The sequence below is a fragment of the Ovis aries genome, chromosome 1 (assembly GCF_016772045.2).
Source record: "Ovis aries strain OAR_USU_Benz2616 breed Rambouillet chromosome 1, ARS-UI_Ramb_v3.0, whole genome shotgun sequence".
Classification (NCBI taxonomy): Eukaryota; Metazoa; Chordata; class Mammalia; order Artiodactyla; family Bovidae; genus Ovis; species Ovis aries.
Genome location: NC_056054.1, coordinates 249,046,749 through 249,069,726, shown reverse-complemented (window position 1 = coordinate 249,069,726; position 22,978 = coordinate 249,046,749). Strand labels below are relative to the sequence as shown.

General features: G+C 43.5%; 1 protein-coding gene across 2 annotated transcripts in view; it reads left to right on the top strand.

Moving 5' to 3' along the window:
- Positions 1-22,978, top strand: part of CLSTN2 (calsyntenin 2) — a 745,380-nt gene that overhangs the window by 633,975 nt on the left and 88,427 nt on the right. For both annotated transcript variants that reach the window (XM_042236283.2, XM_060395246.1), the window contains exon 8: positions 5,503-5,624. In XM_042236283.2, the coding sequence (XP_042092217.1) occupies positions 5,503-5,624 (122 nt within the window). The remainder of the gene's footprint in view (positions 1-5,502; positions 5,625-22,978) is intronic.

Sequence of the window (22,978 nt, the reverse complement as noted above, 5' to 3'; positions counted from 1 at the left end):
CATCAGGATCTTTTCCAATGAGTCAGTTCTTTGCATCAGGTGGCCAAAGTATTGGAGTTTCAGCTTCAGCATCAGTCCTTCCAATGAATATTCAGGGCTGATTTCACGTTTCAGGACCATGCTATTGGAACAGCGGCTCTCAACCCTGCTGTGCACTGGAATAACCTGGTGACCTGTAAAAATACCTAGATGCCAGGGCCCTGCCCAGGCCCAGTGAGTCAGCGTCTGGGGGATTCTTTCATGCAGCCATGGCTGAAAACTCTGTGTTAGATGATGATGCCTCACTTTCATCAGAGTAGCGCCCCCAGTAGGCATTTCAGCCCCTTCAACCAGCAAGTTATGACATTGCTCAGCTTTGGCCTCAGCATGAAATAACACTGGGCCAATCAGCTCAACACTGGCACAGAAAAGATGGGGAAGATTTTCTCATTTCTTTGACTTGAGTATAAACATATATATATATATATATATATATATCTTCTGCCCTAAATTAAAAAGTTTGTCAAGATCAACTAAAGGTTGATTAGGGCTTTTATGTATCAGGAAAAGAATTGTCAAGTTATAAAAGCAACACATGTTTATAGCAGGTAACCTAAAATCACATAAAAGTAGGAAAAATATACAAGTCACCTAAAATTCTAATGATTGGAGGTATTTTCTGATAACAGTTGTCATATTTCACTATGAAATGAAACCTTATTTTTATTTATATGTATATATAGAGTATTCTTACAATTTTCAATCTATTTTTATAATTCCTGTGATACTGTTATGTTTCTCTTAAATAATATTACATGTATCCAGGTCATTTCTCTATGTGATAAAATACTCTTTAAAAATATGAATTACATGACAGTCCTGAGGCTTTATTATACTTCATTTAACTGGCTCCCTTTTGTTAGACATTTAGATTGTTTCCTTTTAAATTCAGCTGAAACAGTGTTGTAATAGGCATCATTGCAATATATAATAAGCATTCTTGTATATACCTGTATGCATAGTTCTGGTTATTTCCTGACCAGAAGCTGAATTATTGAGTTAAAGAATGTATTGGGTTGACCAAAAAGTTCATTAGGATTTTAAAACCAAACAAACTTTTTGGTCAACCCAATAAATGTTAGAAGGCTGTTGATATAAATTACAAAATCACCCTTCATGAAAATTGCACTAGTTTCTGTCTTACCCACTAAATAAAACTCACCAATGCTAGCCTATGATGAAATAGTTCATTAATAGTTGGACAATAGAACTGATTAGTCATCAAGGGTTAATTGCAGTTTTATAAAAGAAAGAAAACCACAACCACCAAGAAGCCTCACAATGACTGACACCTTTTCATTAGTTTTCCCTCCTGTCACTGTCCAGCAGCCGGAGATGGAGCTGCGAGGTGAGGCTCAGCTTTGCCCAGATATTCAGGGACTCCAGATCCTTCCATCATTTGTCACTGCCATTTTCAGCCATGGAACAGAAAGTTAGAATAGAGGGTTTAACACAGAAGGGTTTTATTAGCTAGACCAGCAAGCCACATACTCTCAGTTTTCTGGTGAGAATTTGGTCTCAGTGTTCCATCTGACCTCGAGAGAAGCAGCAAGGCTGACTGAGGCTATGTTTCTAAGAGCAAGGATACAAGGTTAGGTGAATACACAGCAACGGCTCTACCACATGGGATTGTGAGGGGCACTTGTGCTTCCTCCAGCCCCACCTTTGTTGGCCCTATCTCTTCATTTGCAGTGTGAGCAATGTCCTTTCCTGGCCTATCTTAGAAACTCCTCTCCCTCTTCACACCCGCTCCTCCTGTGGGACCCTTTCTTCCTGGCATCAGCCCTCTCGCTGCCTCTGAGTTTCATTTGAATACGATGTGCCACTTGCAGTGCCAGCTGCTTTCATGCAGGGCTTTCCAAGACAGAGGGGCCAGCCAGTCCAGAAATCACCAAGTGATGGGGGCAGAGGTGCCAGCCTGGTTAGAGAGTCCTAGGATGGTCCCTCAGCCTGCTGGACAAGGAAGGGATGCTCTCACGTGAGATGCCCATAAAACCTCTCAGAGGGACCAAGGTTGTCTAAAGTAGAGAGGAGGTGGGAATCTCAATCCCACCTCCCTGTTGGTTGAGCTGCAAACACTCTTACATCTGTTCCAGGCTGCTGTCGGAGCAGAGCCCAGGGGAGCTCTGGGCAAGTGTGACTCGTGTCCTAGGAGTTGAGCGTACAGGAAAGGTGGGCCTGGCTCTGACTCTTGCCCAGATGGTCTGAAGGCAAGAGGCTAATGGGGGCCACCTCTTAGTGGGGAGCAGTGAGGACAGAGGGGCAGCAGGGGGAAGGGCTGCCCTACTACAAGTTAGCAGAACATCAGTGTTTTTATTCTTATTCTTGGGAACCAAATGGACATCCAGAATTGGTTGAGACTGGAGCCAAGAGGGCTGAGTGCCAGGAAGTGGGAATCCAGTAGGAGAAGCAGATTGGCAAGGGGGCAGGGATAAGCAACCAAGGGCAGGAGCCAAGACCACGAGAGCTGTCGTGAAAATCATGAAAGGAATCATGAAAAGCAGGGCTTAGAGAAGTAAAGGAGAGGTGGTGGTGGTGGTGGTGGTTTAGTTGCTAAGTCCTGTCTGACTCTTGCGACCCCATGCACTGTAGCCTGCCAGGCTCCTCTGCCCATGGGATTCTCCAGGCAGGAATACTGGAGTGAGTTGCCATTTCCTTCTCCAAATGAAGAGGTAAGAGCCCACATAGGTGGGACTGGAAGCGGTGTGAATATCCCTTCTGTCCAGATTGGGACAGTGCCACGTATCAGGTCAATGCCTACGTGAAGACTGTAACAGGCCCTTTCTTATTGAGGGTGTGGGGATTGAAGGGGTGGTGTGGGGAGAAGGGCTGAAAACATTTTTTAACCAGGGCCCAGTTTCATGGCTACAGGTGATCCCTGCAAAGCCTCTCCAAAAACCAGCCAATGCACCCAGGAAGGAACCCATATGTAGACCCACGTGACAGAGGACACTGGATATCCCTGGGAAAATAACAAAGTCCACTGCCTCTTTAAAGAGACTCCACTTCTCTCCTTTGTATCAGCCTTCCCTGCCCCTGACCAAGACTGGAGCTGGGAGGAGTTTGGGGGAGGAGGCAGTGGGACAAGAAGAGTCCTTTCGCCACTGGTGGCCAGTGAGCCATGGACAAGGCTGAGTGGGGAAGATCTTTCAACTAATGACATGCTGGTATTTTATTTGGAGACTTTCTGGACTATTTTAATATCTGACAGTGGCCAGAAGACTTTAGGATATGCCAGAGATGTGGGCAAGGAAGAGGAGGGGGCCACCAGGACAGCAGAAGCGGAGCTGAATTCCGAGTGTATCTTGTCGCTGATGTTCCCCATGTCATCGAGGAACCAGTTACCCTGGTGTGGGTGGTGACTCCAGGGATCCAGATAACAGAGGGTGGGGGAGGGAGGGACCACTGGAGGGTGGCCAGGAGATGCTGTAAACCTCCCATGAGGTCTGTCCTTTCATTCTTCTTTTACCTCTTCACCACAACCTCTCCTGATGCCAAATGAAGCTAAAGGGGCAAAATCTTTCTGTATCTTCCTGACAGTTATCTATAGAAACTACAGGAAATCAGTTAGGCAATAGTGCGGGAGACAAGAACTGGTTAGTAAAATTCCTATAAGCAGGCCTGGGTATTTCATCAATGTAAAGACCAAGTAGTCACCTGAACATTGGGCTTGACCAATACTGCCGTACTTGGCAACTGACCACTCTCCGTCTGTCCATCTTTTGGTTGCATCTGGAAGAATGGTAATGCTTCTGTGAAAACAGCATCTGACACTACTCTGTTATGTTGTCACGGTCACGAGGCAGTGTAGTAGTCCTTATAATAACCAACAGCCACTGAACATCTGTTCTGGGCAGATGGTTTATACACATTTCCTCATTGTATCAATTAAGATGCTTTCAGTTACAAGGAATGGGAAACACAGAGCAAACTGATATCGAATGATTAAAAATCAAAATTATTAAGGGCATGTGGGGTTCTTGTAACTAAAAGTGGCTAGAGCTAAGACAAACAGCTTCTGATAAAGTGTGATCAAGGTCCTGGCTCCTTTTCTCTATAATTTTTCAGATCTGCCACCTTATATGTATCAATTTTGCGTTAGCAAACATGGCTGCAGCAGCTCCAAGCCTCCCAGTATATACTGCAACTTCTTGAAAGAAATGGGGGTCTCTTCTTGCTAGCTGCTAAAAGAGGGAGACAGTTCTTTCCTAGACTACTTATAACAGCTCCAGAATCACTGGCCTGACTCGAGTCACTTTCCTGACAGAAGCCGTACGGCCAGGAGAATGGCCTGCAATGCTGGACATGGACCTGGGTTCTGAACCAAACACTGTGGTGGGGGGTGTTTCACGAGCCCCTCTGGCTTAAACCAACTCGGAGCTCATGCCTTGAAGCGGGAATTGGTGTTGATTCCTCCCACTTATACCTCCATAAGCAAGGTGTGTACAGGATATGCAAAAATCAGTCAATCACAACATCCTATTCTCGTGACACATTAGGATAATCCAGCATCCCTGTCATGATACAGCTAAGGAAGTCGAGGCTCTAAGAGGTTGAATTACTTTTCCAGCATCATCCAGAGGCATGGCTTCACTCCGAGTCTATCTGAATCCAGGGCCTATGTCCTTCTTGCTGCATCTGCTCATTCGCGCAGCACGCACAGAACCTGTGCATCATACTTGACTTCCGTGTGTGCTGCTTTGTAGTATAGTGTGAGTTCTCTGAGTATTGGTCAAAGAACAGCTCCTCCCCTCCCGATGGCAGTTATATTGTGATTACAGGATATCATGGCTGGGACCCAGTTGATTTTTTTTTTTAATCAGAAAAGGAAGTTTTAGCAGGAAGAGAAAGGCCCATCTGTTGTCTGTGTATGGGGAAAGAGGTATTTAATCATTGCTTTGGAAATTCAGAGAACTGTGTCTAGTGCTGGAAAATCGACCTGCCGCCTCCTCTCAGCAGCCAGAAGCGAGGCAGCTCTCCTTAACTGCACACAAATGAAGGTGTGCTCTGTGGTTACTGTTGTCAAGCCTGATGAAATAAAATAAGAGCCCAGAGCTCTGGGAGGATCCAGCTGTGTTAAAGGAACCTAGAGTGGCTGATGTGATTGTTAGAGAGTGTCCTCGGCACTCTCAGAAATCTACGTACAAAAAAAAAACAAAAACAACAACTTATGAACATATGTAATTTTATCCAGGCACTAATGCAGTAAATGTTGGTATTTAAGGCCCAAATGGCTTCTTGGCAGAAGTTTTTTGTGGGCTTTCTGAAATCTACCTCTTCCATTTCAGAGAGCTCCAGACGTGTGTTCTAGAACTATTCATTAGATCAGTTGGAAAACAAAAAAACTAGAATGCCCATTTCTTTGTTTTTGGGGTTGTGCTGAGTGATGAACTTGGAAGACTCCCCTAGGGGTGATGGGCTTAGGCATTCTGGCACCCCTCAAATCCTCTTTCTGCTTTTCAGAAATGAACCGGCATCACTACGCCCTGTATGTGCACAACTGCCGCCTCGTCTTCCTCTTGCGCAAGGATTTTGACCAGGCAGACACCTTCCGCCCAGCGGAGTTCCACTGGAAGCTGGACCAGGTATGGGTCTCACCTCGCACCTTCCCACCCCTCACCCCTCTGCCGGGATGGTTGATGTGGTCCAGGGATGATGGCAATGGGTAGGTACTTCACGGTTCTGGTCACTTGCTGAATTGGAGGAAAACCAACTCTGGGAGACACACAGCATCTTGAAGTCAGGATGGAAACTTCCGCCTTAAAGACCAGTAGGAAGTGGGGAGGACCCCCCTTCCTGGCTGGGACCTTCACCCATCAGTGGACTTGCCAGTGTGCATCTTGTCGACTTGCTCTGTGTGGAGCTCCTGGGAAGCTGATCCTCTTGATCCCCAGGCCCAGTTTCTGATATTTGTTAGCACATCTTTTTGTCATAAATGCTCTGTGTCTCCTCTTTGATGCTCTCCTTTGGGTGATGGTGCAGCCTTGCCTTTGGTGACACAGGTTGAGAGCAGGGACCTGAGGACTTTGAAGTCATCAGTGACACAGTGCCCTGTGAGCAGTTCATGTTCTCTTCTGAAGCAGGAAAGTCTCTGACTCCTGACTTGTGATCATAAGGGCTGCAGTGTCAGACTTGTCAATGACAAATGAAGTGTCTGGTTGGAATGAAATACTTTGAAGTGACTGTTTCTGAGGGCTGTGCGGTGATGAGATTGTGGAGGTGGCATTTCTCTGGGTGGTCATGTTGCTGAAGAAGTATCAGTACAGCAAACCTAGAGTTGTCCTCTGCTTAGATCGGGCAGCGGGGGGGGGGGGGGGGTGCGTAAATTTTTGTTCAATGGTTTTACATTGTCAAGAGGGAGCGTGGCGGTCAGCAGAGAAGAGGGTCATAGCATGGATGCTGCTTAATAAAACAGATGAAATGATGCTTATCCTACTGCATCTCTTGTTTGCTTTCCTTCTGCCCAACCCATATTCTGAGAGCTTCTGGGGCCCTCGACCTTCTTTTCTCCCTCCAGATGGATGCCACCTGCCTCACCGTGCCTAGGGCTGAATGTTTCATAATCCTCTCCTTTCTCTTTCCTTATTACCTGTGTCTGCCACTCCCCACTCCCTTTTCTGCTGAAGCCCCAGGCACCCAATGGGGCTGATCTCAGAGTGTGTCACTGGAAAGCATGCCAGAAGGAACTCATTTCCACCGAGATGAGAAGGAATGCTACCTCTCTTCCTCTATATGGAAGTACTGACATATGCTCTTTAGGAGAGAGATTCATTAATCTGAGGGAATGTCTCAATGGTGGGACATCAGGCAGCGTGACAAGGTCAAGGATGCAAGGCTGATGGGAAAGATGTTTGAGGGAGCCCTGGGGCAACTGCCTAATCCATTCTCAATAAATCCCATCCTGCTGGACCCTAGGGTTTTGGAAATATGGCATTTGGATTAATATATGTTTTTCTGGATTAGGAATTCTGGGCCTTACAGAAATTATACTATCTTGACATTGTTTATATGATTTCCCAGCAACCTCTTGGCTACCTTGTAAAATGCCATATGGTTTATATGGGATGTTTTTATACACACATAATATGAATTGAGGTGAATTAGAATAAATTCCATATTGTGAGGGGCTTTAATAAAAACATTTCTATACTGGCTGAGATCATTATAGATGCCCTTCAGTATTTGCTAAGATGGGGTTGAAAGGCACTATTATAGGTGAATGAAAAGCACAGGCTTTGGAATTTAAACTAGGTGAGGAAGAAATTCTGGCAAGAATACTGGAGCATGTAGTCATTCCCTTCTCCAAGGGATTTTCCCAACCGACGGATCGAACCCAGGTCTCCTGCATTACAGGTGGATTCCTTATCATCTGAGTCATAAGGAAGCCTTATAGTGAATCTAGGAATTCTGAAATCTGTTCCCAAACTGATGACTTTAAGGAGGAGCTGAGAGCCACTGAATATCTTCCAAATTTCTCTGGTCTCATTTACTACCATCCACGTGTGCCTGCTCTGTGCCAGGTGCTCTATGTGCAGAGCTCATTCCCTCTCTCCCCAAGCCCTGCTGGGTGGATAATATGGAACAGGAGACCGTGATCCAGCAACCTGGCCAAGGTCACACAGTAAACGTGGCTAGGACCTGCTTGTTCCGGATGCTCTAGTGCTCTTTGGTGAGCGTGCTAATTAAAATGTAAAATGTTTACATTTTTAAATTTCAAATAATTTTTATTTGGAGATCGGAATTATGCAAAGTGCAAAATGTTTATCCTGATGAAACCCTATGAAACTGTCAAATCTTCACTTTGTTCAAGCTCTGTCTTCCTTGTCTTAGTCAGCTTGGGTTGCCATAACCGAATACTGCAGCCTGGGTGGCCAGAACAACAGAGATTTATTCCTCACAGTTCTTGAAGCTGAAAAGTCCAAGCTCAAGGTGCTAGCCAGTTCCATTCTCCCCATGAGGACCCTCTTCCTGGCTATAGGCAGCACCCTTCTCACTGTGTCCTCACCTGGTGGAGAGAGCTTAGGTACCTTTCCTTTTCCTTATCAGGCAGGAGCCTTATTAGACTAGGGTCCCATCCTTATGACCTCATTTAACCTTCATTACTCCTAATGAAAATTAGACCCTTTCTTCTGATACAGCCATGTTTGGGGTTAGAGCTTCAACATATGAATTTGCAAGGATGCAGTTCAGCTTATGGGGCTTCCCTGGTGGCTCAGTGGTAAAGAATCCACCTGCCAATACAGGAAACGTGGTTTCAGTCTCTGGGTTGGGAAGATCCCCTGGAGAAGGAAATGGCAACCTACTCCTGTATTTTTGCATGGAAAATCCCATGGACAGAGGAGCCTGGAGGGTTACAATCCATGGGATTGCAAAAGAGTTGGACACAACTTAACGACTAAACAAAAACAACAGACAACAATTTAGCTACAGCATATTTCTACTAAAGAAATTAACATAAAAAATGTGAAGCCTGCCTATTGATGATCAGAAGCCCCAGCTCACTTGAACAGTTGCCCGCACCTGAGAGGAGCTACAATGGTTGGGAATAGGGAACCTCCACCATACTCATACTAGCAATCCAGTGGTATGTACAGACTAGCCCAGATTCCTCTGTCCACTGTTGAGCTCTCTAGCTTCTTTCTGTATACAAAAACATATCAGAAGTTTCTTGGATGTAAATCATTTGATGCCAAACGGTGTATATCTGATAAAGTCACCTCCCTCAGGAAGCCATTCTGGGTCACCTGTTGTATAGCTTGCCTCTTCACAATGCTCCCCAGACTCCATGCAGAATCCATCCCAATACTTACTCTACCTTAGTTACCCATTTATTTGTCCTGCCTTTCTTCCCACTTTGTGCTGAGATCCTGGAGGGCAGGTCTGTGCCTTCCTCTCGCCAAATTCTCAGTGCAGATTGTAGCCTTGAGCACACAGTTGGTGTCCAGTAAATGTTTGCATAAAAATGAATGGATGTTGAGATCAAAAGAAAGGAGAGACAAAATGAGGGAGGAAGAGAGGGAAGTAGAGAAGAAAAATCGAGATCTTTTAAAACCTCCTGGTGATTAATTGATCTTTTGATCCATTTTTATGGAACATTTTAAAATTCTAAAATTTTGCCCTTTTTCACTCTCTGGATCTCAAAGGTTCAGCTTTGATCTTGATAATTTTACTGTTTCAAAGATCTCACTGATTTTACCCCCAGTGTTCTATAACTGTTATAAAACTTTCTGGCCTTGAACATGTATACTATCATGTAAGAATCGAATCGCCAGTCTATGTCTGATGCAGGATACAGCATGCTTGGGGCTGGTGCACGGTGATGACCCAGAGAGATGTTATGGGGAGGGAGGTGGGAGGGGGTTCATGTTTGGGAACGCATGTACACCCGCGGTGGATTCATGTCAATGTATGGCAAAACCAATACAGGATTGTAAAGTAAAAAAAAAAAAAAAAAAACACACACACAAAAAACTTTCTGGCCTTGAGTGGAAAACGCTCAAGCCAGTCTAATGTGCTGTGTGTATTCAAATTGCTGGCCCACCTTAGGGGTTCTAAAAGCATAATAAATGTCCTACTGCCTGATGAGACCTCATTTATTCTGAGCATAAACTTTGTGCCAAACTCTTTGTTAGGTACCAAAGATCAACTAAAATAAAGCCTCTGCTCTCTGGAAGTATCCATGATAATGGGGCAGACAAACACATAAACAGACAGTGTACAATCCTATGTGATATGTGAAGAAGGCAGGGAACCAGGTAGGGGGAGTCCGTGGGGACCAGTCTGAAGGATCCTGCCATGTCCCTGGGTATAAGGGCCTGGGAAAGCTTCTGGGAGGGGTGGGAGAGTTCAGAGGAGGTAGAGCCAGGTAGCCAAGCCAGGAGGGAATGAGAAGGAGGGCCGTCTTCAGGGGACTGTAAGCTTTCTGTGTGTCAGGGCACAAGGACGGGGTGGAAGGGGAAGACGTTGACAGTTATTGAACCTGGACTTGGGTCCATTCATCCAGCTGACACAGGTTATGGTGAAAGAAAGTACAGCATTTATTCTAAGGCTCCAAGCAATGAGAATGGGCAGCTCATGCTCAAAAAACTATGAACTCCCCATGGCTTTCAGGGGAGAGTGTTTTTAAAGGTGGTGTGAGGGAGCAGGCCTCAGGGTACGTGATCAGCTCATGCAGAGTTCTAATTGATTGGCATCAGGGTGAAGTTTTAAGCATCACCAATCTTCTGGTTTCAACCTGTCTGGAGTCTCTGTGCTTTTAGTCAGCAATTTGCATCTGATGGGGGTCTGCAGCCTGTACAACAACTTAGGAATGTGTGTCAGACCTTTATCTGTATTTTTCAGGGACCTGGGAGTTTAGTGACATTGCTTTGTGGATGACTTATTGTCTAAATTGTTACCAGTTTGTTGGCTCAACAGCTAGTCTTTGCTTCTACACTTTCACATTTCCTAGTCATTTACCCTTTGAAGCCAGTCTGATGTGTTGTGTGGGCGTCCCTGGTGGCTCAGTAGTAAAGAATTCGCCTGCCAGTGCAGGAGATGGGTTCAGTCCCTGGGTCAGGAAGATCCCCTGGAGAATGCTCCAGTATTCTTGCCTGGCAAACCTCATGAACAGAGGAGCCTGGTGGGCTACAGTCCATGAGGTTGCAAAAGAGCTGGACAGGACTTAGCAACTAAACAAAAATAGTAATGTATTATGTGCACTCAAATTCCTAGCCCACCTTAGGAATTCTTTTGAGACTGAGAGGTGACCTGGGAGACTAGAAAAAAATAGTTTTACTTCAAAAGACATGGACATAGGGACTTGAGTACAGTTTCAACAGGTATTAGGACCCAGTTTGGAGGAGCAGGTGGGAATTAAATATCCATGCCCACAAGCAGCATCTGTCACACACTTAGTCTCCTGGCTGCAGAGAAAGGAAGAGGGAGACCCTGATTCTATCATGTCCCTTGCTACTGACCCCAGTGAATAACCTGGCCTGAGTTACATTTGCTAGCAATTTGTTACATTTATAGCATATTATTGAGTTGGTAATTTATTCCCAAAGAATGGGCCACAATCAAAGCATTTTGTTATTCAAAAGAAGACTGATAATTTGGAGGATACAACTGTGAGGAATGCTAGTATGACATTCATAAAATATCACATTCATGCAAATGTGCTGAATAGATAAATCCATTACCAGGCAACCCCAAGAAGTGCCCCAACTACCCAGTGTACCTCTTGAAAATGAATCTACAATGAGGAGACTCATTTTAATGGGATTTTTTACTTATGATCTGCTAATACAAATCCCTCAAGCCTGCACTTAGTCATGTGCAAACTCAGACAAGAGGAGAGGAGAAGGCCAGTTGCCAGTTCACATGGGAAAGGTTTATTAATTTACAGCCCTCCCAGCTTTTGTGTTATTTGGATATGGTTGACTCAGCATCACACATTCTAATGATCTTCCCTGTGGACTTACTGGTGCTTGGAGGGAGACAGCACATTCACTTATTGGAAGACACAGCTTGAGTGACGCCCTGAATGAACCAATAAGAGGACAGGCACCCCAGGCTCAGACAAGGAAAAAAAATGCATCTCTGAAAAATCGCAAGGAAGTGAAATCCATTCTGTTGGCCCTCACCTTCTCTGTGCCAGAAATTGAAACAAGCACCAGGGGGAGAGATGCAGGACACGAAGGATCCTGCCTTAGGAGCCCACAGCCCTGACTAGATTACACCCAGTTTTAGAGACCTGAGGATTATTCTCCTGCAAGTGTCCCAAATTCTAATAGTCACGGACAGGAGAAGCAGTCAAAGTGAGTGCAGATGCCTGGCTGGGTGACTGTGGGTCCTCCTTCAGACTCACCTATCACACAGATCCAGGCCACACAAGAATCCGAGCCTGATGCTGCGCTTCCAGTCGTTCACAAATGGAGAGTCAGATTGCCATAGAAAACCTTCCAAATTGAGTATTTTCTCATTAAAAACATATCATCAAACCAGATGTTCCACAGTATACTTTATAATCTGGTCACTGAGAAAAACAAACAAAAGATCAGTCACCAAAAAACCCACTGTCATTTGGACACAGGAAAACCACACCATAACGTGACTGTTTGAGACGTTTGATCATCGCCAGTAAGGCCCACTTGTCCTTTCTGAGCACCTCCTGTCCTAGTCCCATGCCCCACCCTCCATGAAGAATGCTGGATTCCCAGTGCCAAGTGGGGAGGGGGCATGTTGTGTCCCCAGGGGCCCCTTCACTACACCCAGGAAGAAGGGGCAGCTGTGAGTGGGGCAGGGTCCCTTAGACCCAGGTAGTCTTCTTTCTTCCCACATAAAGGAGAGAAGAAGCACAGGCCCAAGTTCCTTGGGAAAAAAATGACAGAGCCGGGATTTGAGTCTGATACATTTGTCAGACTAGCGCCTTTGCCCATTAAGTCCATTCTACTTGCTTAGAAATCCAAAGCTCCTGGGAGAGGAGAAATCTTTTATTCTTGGTGAGGAAAGTGTGTTTGAATGATGTAGAATGAGTTTACTCACATCTGCTCTTTCAGCCACACTAGGAGTCAAATGAGTTAGTTCAATCATTATTACAGCCAAGTGCCAGGGAGTTAATTGGAGAATGGTCAATCCAGTCCAGACCAGCCGTCTTAATGAGCAAAATAATTGGGCATTGTCAGTGCTCTAATTCCACAGTTAAAGACTGATTCCTGGGTGCGTTGGCCATGCTTCCTTTAATGCAGTGACAGCCCACTCAACACCCGACTCAGCACACTGGCCTTTGGTGAGACCGGCTTCCCTCTAGGAACATGTGTCCTAATCAGATGGGGAGGAAGAATGTCCAGAACCTCTTTTGTCTCTCCTTTAGGCAGAATCCCAAATGACTTCCCTTAAGATGCCAACTTGCAGGGTTGTTCAGAATGGATAAGGAGATGGGGAGAGTCACAAACACAGTGACTCTTACTTCTTTATTTTTCTGTAATACATAAGGTCCCTTTATAAGCCCTCACTTTTTCTCAGTGTCCCTCTCCCTGCCTCTTCGCATCTCCAAGAACTTCTAGAAACATTTTAGGAGAGGGGGCATCTGTGACTTCATGGTGCTGGCAGAGAACAGTCCTCAGACGCCCTTGGTCCTCTTGGGTCAGGACTGTGCAGTGACTGCATCTCCTGCTGTCTGGAAAGTGACTGCTGACATGGCTATCCCAGTCATTCTGTTTTCTTTAGAGATGGTACTAGCATCCTGGAAATCCATCACCCATTGCCTGAGCCATGTTTTCTCCACCTTGAAGCTCCTTTCCTGGCAGCCTTTCATCCTGCCCATCTCTGCTGCACTGGTTACCTCCATCCCACAACACCTCACCTGGGCTCCTCAGGGTCCCCAGCGAGCCACCTAAGGTGCATGTTGTGTCCCGAGTGGCCCCCTCACCACACCCAGGAAGAAGGAGCAGCTGTGAGTGGGGCAGGGTCCCTTAGACCCAGGTGGTCTTCTTTCCTCCCACATAAAGGAGAGAATACATCACAGGCCCAAGTTCCTCCAGAAAAAAATGACAGAGCCGGGATTTGAGTCAAATACTCACATTTGTCAGACCGGCGCCTTTGCCCATTAAGTCCATTCTACTTGCTTAGAAATCCAAAGCTCCTGGGAGAAGAGAAATCTTTTATTCTTGGCGAGCAAATGTGTCTACCTTCGGTAGACAGAATAATGGCTCCAAAGGTGTCCACCTCCTAATCCCTGAAATCTGTAAATATTTTACCTTACATGGCAAATGGTCTTTATAGATGTGATTAAAGATCCTGAGCTAGGGAGATTATCTTGGGTTAGTCAAGTGGATCCAATGTAATCCAAGGATTCTTACAGGAGGGAGGCAGAAGTGTTAGAATCAGAAAAGATGTGACAGGAAGCAGAGGTCAGAGTGATGTGAGCCAAAGAATGCACCCACCTCTATGAGCTGGTGGTTAAAAAAGAAAGAAAGAAAGAAAGAAAGAAAGAAAGAAAGAAAGAAAGAAAGAAAGAAAGAAAGAAAGAGATTGTCTCTTACAGTCTCCAGAAGGCACCTTGATTGAAGCCCAGAGAGACTCATTTCAGATTTTTTTTTTTTACCTCCAAAGCTGTAATATAATAAATCTGTGTTGTTTTAACAGAAAGGCTGAGGTTATTTTTTTTTTATAGCAGCAATAGGAAACACATATATTGTTCATGAGCCTTTGGGAGATCACCTCCCATCTTCCCACACTTTATTGAGGTGACCCTGGGCCCAGCTTTCCACGTAGGTTCAGAGACTCCTCTGTACCCCCAGTGTGGGGCCTTTGTCCAGGGTCTCTGTAGAACCCGTCCCCTTGCAGGCATGGCCCTAGGAGGGAGGGATGAAGAGCCACAGCATTTAACATCCCCCATTCACCACCTGCTGTTCACCAAGTGTGCTTCCTCACAAGCCTCTGGACTAGGATCCCCAAGGTGCAGATTGAGCCTTTCCTTCTGCCCTAAGCCATATTTTTCCTCTAGCCTAAGGTGCCGGTCACCTCACCAGCCATGATCAGTGGGAAAGGTACCTCTCTGCCTTTAGGGAAGAAGCATGAGTCCTTTATGCTTGGTTCTGAAAAATGCTAAGACAAACTTAGAAAATCCTCCTCCTCTTGACAGAGGCTCACTTGGAACCTTAAGAATGCCAGAGCTGATACCTGAATGAGATCCTCTAGATAATACCTGTCATTCCCCTGAAGGACAGAAACCTGTGTCGCTGGAAGATCTCTACCGGAGTTCACTCCTCACCCTGCTGTGCTCTCAGCTTGGTGCCGCAGGGCTTGCTCCCAGGGGAGAGAAGCCCGCTGGCTCCAAGGGACCACAATCCAGGAGTAGCAGCCTTACTGCCCTGGGAGCGCCCCTCACTCAGAGGGCATGGGAGCAGCCAGGCGTGAAGGTGGAGTGCATTTCTCGGTGGCCTCTTTCACTCTTCTCAGGAGTCCCAGTGATAGCCAACCCCCTAACCCACCAGCCACAGCCGTGACCTTGTCTGTGCCCCCTGAGTTGTTCTCTGTCCCTGACTTGCTCTCCAACTTCCTCTTTCTTCCTCCCTGGAATCAGCTCCCAAATGAACTCTCTGCACTGATTTGGCCAGCCAGCATGCACAGGTAAAGTTTTGATCTACAGTGGGCTGTTAGCAAATAGCCACTACTATTATTATTGGAAAGAAAGGGACTTCTGCAGAGTTTCAGGGGCAGAACCATGACTAAAAGGAAGAAATTACCAAGAGACCAAAATGAAGTGAGCCAAAGGAAGGAAAGGAAGGTTAGCAAGGTTCAAATGAAGGCTTTCAGGGCTGTAGTGGAATTGATTGCAAGCCTAACCTGCAGTACGATCTGATGACAGATAATTCCATCTGTCGTACTGGGCACATAGTCTCCACAAACCTGCTGAGGGTCCCCTAGCCTTGCTCATCAGTACATCCTGAGTCATTGCTTAAAGAGGGGGTTTTGCAAGGCTTTCTGGGATTTCCATTATTCAAAGGATTTTCTTTAATTTTTCTTCTGAAGAGCCTGTGCTAAAGGAGAATCCAGACTCTTGGTGAATTAAGAGCTTCAGGAATGTAATTATGTTACCAAATGAAACTTGGGTCCATTTGTCTGCATGCAGTGAAGCCAATTTACTGACACTGGGTTGTGGTGAAAGAAAGTGCAGCATTCATTGCAGGGTGCTAAGCAAGGAGTCCAGGCAGCTTGTGCCCAAGAGACCTGGATTCCCTAATGGCTTTCAAAGAAACGTTTTTAAAACCAAGGGGATGGAAGGGGGTTATGAGGTGCTTGATCAGCTTTCGGACATGTTCTGATTAGTTGGTGGTGAGGTAATTGGGAGTCAATATCATTGGGCCCCTAGTGTCAACTCATCTGGGGTCCATGTGCTTATGGGTAACATACAGTTAACTTCTTCCACCTGGTGGAGGTTTCACTACCTGCAAAACATCTCAAAGGATATTTCTCACAATATTATCTATGGCCCTTGAGGAGGCTTTAAAGGCCCTTGGCTTTGTTTAATGGCTAAACTATTATTTTGTCTTGCTTGACTGTTTTCCTTTCTTTCTGCATTTTCTCATGTCTCTGATTAATTTTATTCTTTGGAACTCAAGGAAAGCCTAGGAGGCAAAAGTTTTTCTTCAGATAAGAGGCAAACAAAGGACTTGGGAGAGGTGGGGAGAGGGAAGTTTGTTCCAGAAAGGTCTCATAGGGTCCTGCTCAGTTATAATTCTCTTTGCTGCGATCTCACCTGGCTTCTCCCATTCTTTTATTCCATCTTGAAGTAGAAGGCTATACCAAAAAATTTAAACAAATCAAAGATGCTAATTATCCTATACCTTCTCCCTCTGCTGGCAGGCATGGCTCCTCTCTGGCCTCTTTTCCCCAGATGAGCATCTGCTCAGTAATTCCTTTTGCTCCTGTGAAATCATTATTTGTGTCTTAGCCTGTACCTCTGCCCAGAGGCAACAATTGCATTTTCTGTTCAGTAGGCATCCTGTAATACATATTTAAAATCAGTCTTATTTTACTGTTAAAAAGACAAAAACAATGTCAACATAATTACACATGATTAGTAAATCAAATCACCGTTCCAATAATAAGATGCTCAGGCCTTGGGGTGGTCCAGTGGAAGCAGCTTTGAATCAGTCACCACGCTGACTGTGGCTTGCTCCTATCTTTCTAGACTGCTTTGGGGATTAGGTACCAGGGAGAGGGGAGAGAGCCTTCTCCTTGCCATCAAACCCAAGCGTCTACATTTGTTGTATGAAAGATATTTTTCTCTGTGTGTCACTTCCACAGTATAGAAAGCAAGAAATTGGCATAACTGAAACCTAACATAAAATGACACATTCTAATGCTAACACCCTCATTTAGGAGACATGAGGCAGAGGCACTGATGACCACGAAATTGTTGTATAGTGAGAAGGAGAATTGGATTAAACATTATTTCTATTCTTACTTTGCTCCAGACACTTTCTTTTTTATTCTAACAAAAACCTTGCAATTTAGGCAAAACACCCAGGTTAAGGATGAAGAATGGGAGACATAATAGGGTGCTTTCCACATCTCTTATCTAATAAATGTGCCCAGTCACTTCAGTCATGTCCAACTCTTTGCAACCCCATGGGCTGCAGCCCGCCAGGCTCCTCTGTCCATGGAGTTCTCCAGGCAAGAATACTGTAGTGGGTTGCCATGCCCTCCTCTAATAAATGGAAGAACCTTGAATATGACCTTAACACACATGTGCCAAGAGGGTAAAATGCACTATTATTGACTTGGGAGAATTTACAACCTTAGTGAATACACAGCATGAGAAGAATGAATCAGTATCTCTGCTGATACATAAGTGTTTAGAACAGGGCATGGATGTCCAGTGAGAAACAGATTCCAAGATCAGCTTATCAAGAATCATGTTTTAGCATCTTTTGCAGTAAAGCTCAGCTTTCTCCTGAGGTACAGGGGTGAGAGGGCTGTTCATCCAATAAAACAAGAAAAGCCAGTGAAGCTGACTTCTTAGGGAAGATCACTCCTCCGGGGATGTCCTGCAATGCAATAACCCTGGAGGTCCTAGGCAGTGAGATTAATTTTCCCTACCTTCCCTGCTTCCTCCCATTCTCCTATGAGTCATCTGTTTCCATCCTTAATGTCTAAACATGCAAATATTGCTGCACTTTCTGCTCATTAGTTTAGCTAAAGGAAGTGCCCTTTAATTATGCTTTTAAATAATGAACCTCCTCCATCACCTTGACAATTAGTGCATATTTAGAAGGAAGCAAGGCCTCATTATGAAACAGCTATTGCACCCCTTGGTTACTAGGAAGAAGGTACTGTTCTTGAGACAATAGAAATAGGAACCAAAAGACAAATAAGCCTTGTGATTGCATTAACTTCTTGTAGCCCTTATGTGCAAGAATGGCAAATAGCCAATGTGTTGGGGAAAGAAGGAAAATTGGCATTTTTTGAGAGGCTGTTATGTGCCAAGCCCTAAATACATTGATTTGCATACATTAAGTCTAATCTGTTCAGTTACTTTTGAAGCTATTTCTTAATTCAGTTTTTTAGATGCTGAAAATGAGGCTCTGAAAGATTAAGCAGTTTGCCCAAGGTATTGGACCAAGTCCACTATTCTCCAAAAGAACACGGTTATTTTCCATCGTGTGTTTATCTTGTTGAGAATTATTTACATAGCTTGGCATAATGGAGTATCTGCCAAGTTTTCACCATATTTCTCCATCCATTGATCTCAGCAGACACTCACAGGAATAATTTGTTTCCATAAAATTCCAAGGAAAAGACAGTTTGGACAATACTATGTTTACACCTATCTGCATAGCTTTTAAAAATAAAACAGTTTGCCATGGCAAAGCAAGTTATTTCCACTGTCTTACTGACCAATTACTTGTTCATCTTTTAAGACCATCTTTCAAGACTCAAGGATCACATCCTTTATAAGACTTTTCTGTAATTCTCTCTCCCATAAAAAATTAGCCTTAACTCCATGGGGGCTCCAGAATTTTATCACACCATTTTTCACGCTTCATTACATTCTTTGTTTGTTGGTCATTTCTTCCACTGTGCTAGGATATCATGTCTTATTCAACTTTTTAACTTTTAACACAGCATCTAACACAAATATGTGTCCAAAATATGCTTCTTAAATTTAAAAAGATGAGTCTTTATCTGAATGTCATGATTTGATTTTCTACACCATGATTCCCAAACATTGGTCCATAGACCTATAAGTACCAGTTGGGCTATATAAGTATTATCTGAGGAACATTGAAAAAAGCTTCCAAAAGCAAAACAAAACAAAACGAATATGTCCTCTAAGAGGTGAATGAATAAGTAGCCTATTGTATATCCATACATGAAATGCTGTTCAGCATAAAAAGGAACAACATATTGACTTACACAACATAGATTAATTTGAAAAACATTATGCTAAGTGATGAAAACTAGACAAAAAAGACTAGATAGTCCATGACTTCATTTACATGAAATGTCCACAAAACACAGTTTTAAGATGAAAAATATTATAGATCAATGGTTGCTTGGGACTCAAAGTCAGAGGAGGCGTAAACTATAAATGAGCACAGTCACTTTTAGGTGTCAGAAATGTTCTAAAACTGGCTTGTGATGGTTGTTATACAACTTAATAAATTTACTTAAAATTATTGAATTGTACAATTACAGTGAATGAATTGAAGATGTAAAGATAGCTTTTATCTATGTAGCTATTTAGTAAAATTATTAAAAGTAAGAATTTTTAAAAGTGAAGAAGAATGAAAAGAAGGAAGGAAGGAACTAAGAAATCAATTTCAATCATCAATTTCAGAATTCCTGAAAATTTAGGGAGTTAACACCAGAAAGGCTTTGATGACTCAGATGGTAAGAATCCACCTGCTGTGCAGGAGACCCAGGTTCAATCCCTGGGTCTGGAAGATCCCCTGGAGAAGACCATGGCTACCCACTCCAGTATTCTTGCTTGGAGAATCCCAACAGAGGAGCCTGGGGGGCTCCAGTCCATAGGGTCGCAAAGAGTCAGACATGATGGAGTGACTAAGCATACATACAGCACACTGCTACTGCTGCTAAGTCTCTTCAGTCGTGTCCAACTCTGTGCAACCCCGTAGACGGCAGCCCACCAGGCTCCCCCATCCCTGGGATTCTCCAGGCACAAATACTGGAGTGGGTTGCCATTTCCTTTTCCAATGCATGAAAGTGAAAAGTGAAAGTAAAGTCACTCAGTCATGTCTGACTCTTAGCAACCCCATGGACTGCAGCCTACCAGGCTCCCCCTGTCCATGGGATTTTCCAGGCAAGAGTACTGGAGTGGGGTGCCATTGCCATACATAACACCAGAAAAGAGGGCTATATAGGAAGAGACCTCAAACTCTGAAAGCGAATTTACTTCAGATCCTTGACTGACCCCTGGACTGTGGACATACAGAGGAGATTTTGGAAACCCATTGAAAAGAGATAGCACGAAAGATGAAAATAATGATCAGAGATTTTAGTTACTGTCTGCTTCAAATGAGACAAATTTTAGAATTCCTCCAAGTTATAAGGGCTAAATAAACACTTGGAGTTTTCTAATAAAATGACAGGATGAACATATATTAGAAGTAAAGTTCATATGTCAGGATTATGGGACTTGTTCAAGAATAAGAGTAAACCTAAACGCTAATACCCTTATATAGTATAAAATCAAAGTCTATAGGTACAAAGTGATCTTTAAATAATTTAATAAAAATCAACAGTCTCAGAGAAAGATAACAAGAATCCAGAGTTTCTACTATGTACAATTCTCAGTCCCCAGTATGAGATACAAATTACTAGACATATGAGGAAACAGGAAAAAATGTGACCTAAGGTTCAGAGTTGGAAAAGACCCTGATCCTGGGAAAGATTGAATGAGGAAGAAGAAGGGGACGACAGAGGATGAGATGGTAGGATGGCATCACTGACTCGGTGGACATGAGTTTGAGCAGGCTTTGGGAGTGGTGATGGGCAGGGAAGCCTGGCATGCCCCAGTCCATGAGGTCACAAAGAGTCAGACATGACTGGGTGACTGAACTGACTGACTGAAAGTTCAGAGTAAAATCATTCAGAAGAAACAGTTCCTGAGATGACACAGATATTGGAATTTTCAGAAAGCAAGTTTAAAGCAGTTATTTCAAAATGTTTTAAAGTTTTAAAGTAAGTATTGTCACGATGAATGAATAGATAGGAAATATCAGCAATGAAATGGGAACTATGCATACATGTAAATCTAAAGTGGAAAATACGATATCTAAAATGAAAGAAAGGATTTAGTGGCAGATTGGAGATAGAAGAGTCAGTAAACTGGAAGAGAAATCAAAAGCAATAGTACAATATGAAGAGAGAAGGAGAGTGGAGATAGATTCTTTAAAGTCAGTGAGGGGGAAGGGCAAGAGAAGGAAAAAAGAGCAGAGAACAGAGAAAAGTCTCAAAAGGACCAAAGGACAAAAATAAGTGGAGCATCAAAGAATTAACTGAAAACATAATGGTTGAAAAGTTTTCCAAACTTGGTACAAAACATCATTTTAAAATTTAAATAAGGTAAGCATGCTCCGAACTGGATAAATACAAAGAAGACCACACCTAAACACATTATCCTCAACAAGTTGAAAACCCAAAATAAAGACAAAATTTTGAAAGCACTCAGAGAAAGAGAAAAAAAAAAACCTTTTTTTTTTCATGTGGGAGAACAATAATTTGAATTACAGCTAACATTTCACTAGAAATGATGGAAACCAAAAGACGATGGGATGACAAAGTCTTCACGATAGAAAGGCAGTAGTATCAGATGGAAAAACCAAATCTATAGGAAGGAGGGAAGAGAACTGGAAATGGTAATATGTGAGTGAACATAAAAGACTATCTTTATTTCTTTCCTTATTTCTTTAAATGACAACTTTTACTGCAACAGTTACAAGTGGGCTGTGGGCATAAAATGTACATAGATTTAAAATACATAAATGCTGCAGACCAAATGATGAGTGTGGGAAATGGAGTTACGCTGTTGCACGCTTCTTACATTTTATGTAAAGTATTTTAATGTTAGCTCTAAGTATACTATGATAAGCTAACGGTGCATGTGAAAGAAGGCCTACTTCAGAGTAGAGACCATGAAATTAAAGGGATGCTCAGAAAAAAGAAAAAAAAAAAGCTCAGAATGTTGTAGATTTCTTAAAACAGACAAAATTGGGTGATGGTGGTGACAATGGAAAAGAACAATTGATATGCATGGGTCACAAAAGGAGTGGAAAAATTGAGCCTGGGCTTTTTAAGTAATGCTTAAAAAGAGTGCTCAAGGGATGGTATGAATGATGAAGGAGGACCTGATTTTACCTCCCAATCTTGGAATTGGGCACAATATTTAAGAATGGATGGTTGTCTGTTTGCCATGAAACAGAGTTGTCATGTTTTAGAGGGCCTAGCAAGAAAATTCTGAGGTTTGGGTTTCAGAAAGTAAGCAAGACAAGCAACAAGTATAAGTTGAAGGGATTTGGAAAATGACCTAGAAGTGTAGGAATAGAAAGAACGGTGAAATTTGCTGCTCTTATGGCTGCAAGAAGTTGTGTCAATCTTGTCCCTTTGTGTATCAGTCATGGGGTTTTTCCCCTATATTTTGATGCTTTGACATTTGGGGGCTTTGTGAACCCATGAAGGAAGTGCCCCTCTCAGAGCTAGTTTATTTCTGGAGATAGTAAATGACTTGTCTGCCAGCACTCCTTTGTTATGAAAAATGTGCCTAGTTCCTACCCCATCTGCCTCCTTTGATTGGACTTCTGCAGATCAGGACACTATACACCTGCCCTAAAGCATTCCAGAACCAAGTACTGGACAACTAGGGACCACATTTATAGCCTAGAGCCCATTGGAATTATTCAGCTAATTTCTCCTCTCACCCCCTCTGCCTCCTGAGCAACCCTAATGCTTCCCTGTGTAGCCCCTCATGGTATGCCACGTCTCCTGTTTCTAGGGATCTATGAGTATAAGAACTTCTTTCATAGGTGTATCTTACCATACCTGATTAAAACTAACCTTAGGTTCCATTTACACCCGTTGCTGATTCATGTCAATGTATGGCAAAAACCACCACAGTATTGTAAAGTAATTAGCCTCCAATTAAAATAAATTAATTTTAAAAAAACAAACAAAAATCATGTACCACAGAGGCCTTGAGGACTGTGTGTGTCGTCTTAATCAGCATACCTAAGATGGAGTAAGTGTCCTTCAGTATCACTCTTTATTTAAATAAAGAATAAGTGAAGAGGGCTACAAAAGCAATGATTTTAGCCATAAGCTAGAGGTAAAGGAGGAAATTATAAATAGTATTTATGAATTAAGGTATTCACAAAGGTCTCAGAAATAATCCCTCATTTACATCAGGAGTCTCCCATATTCACTTGGCATT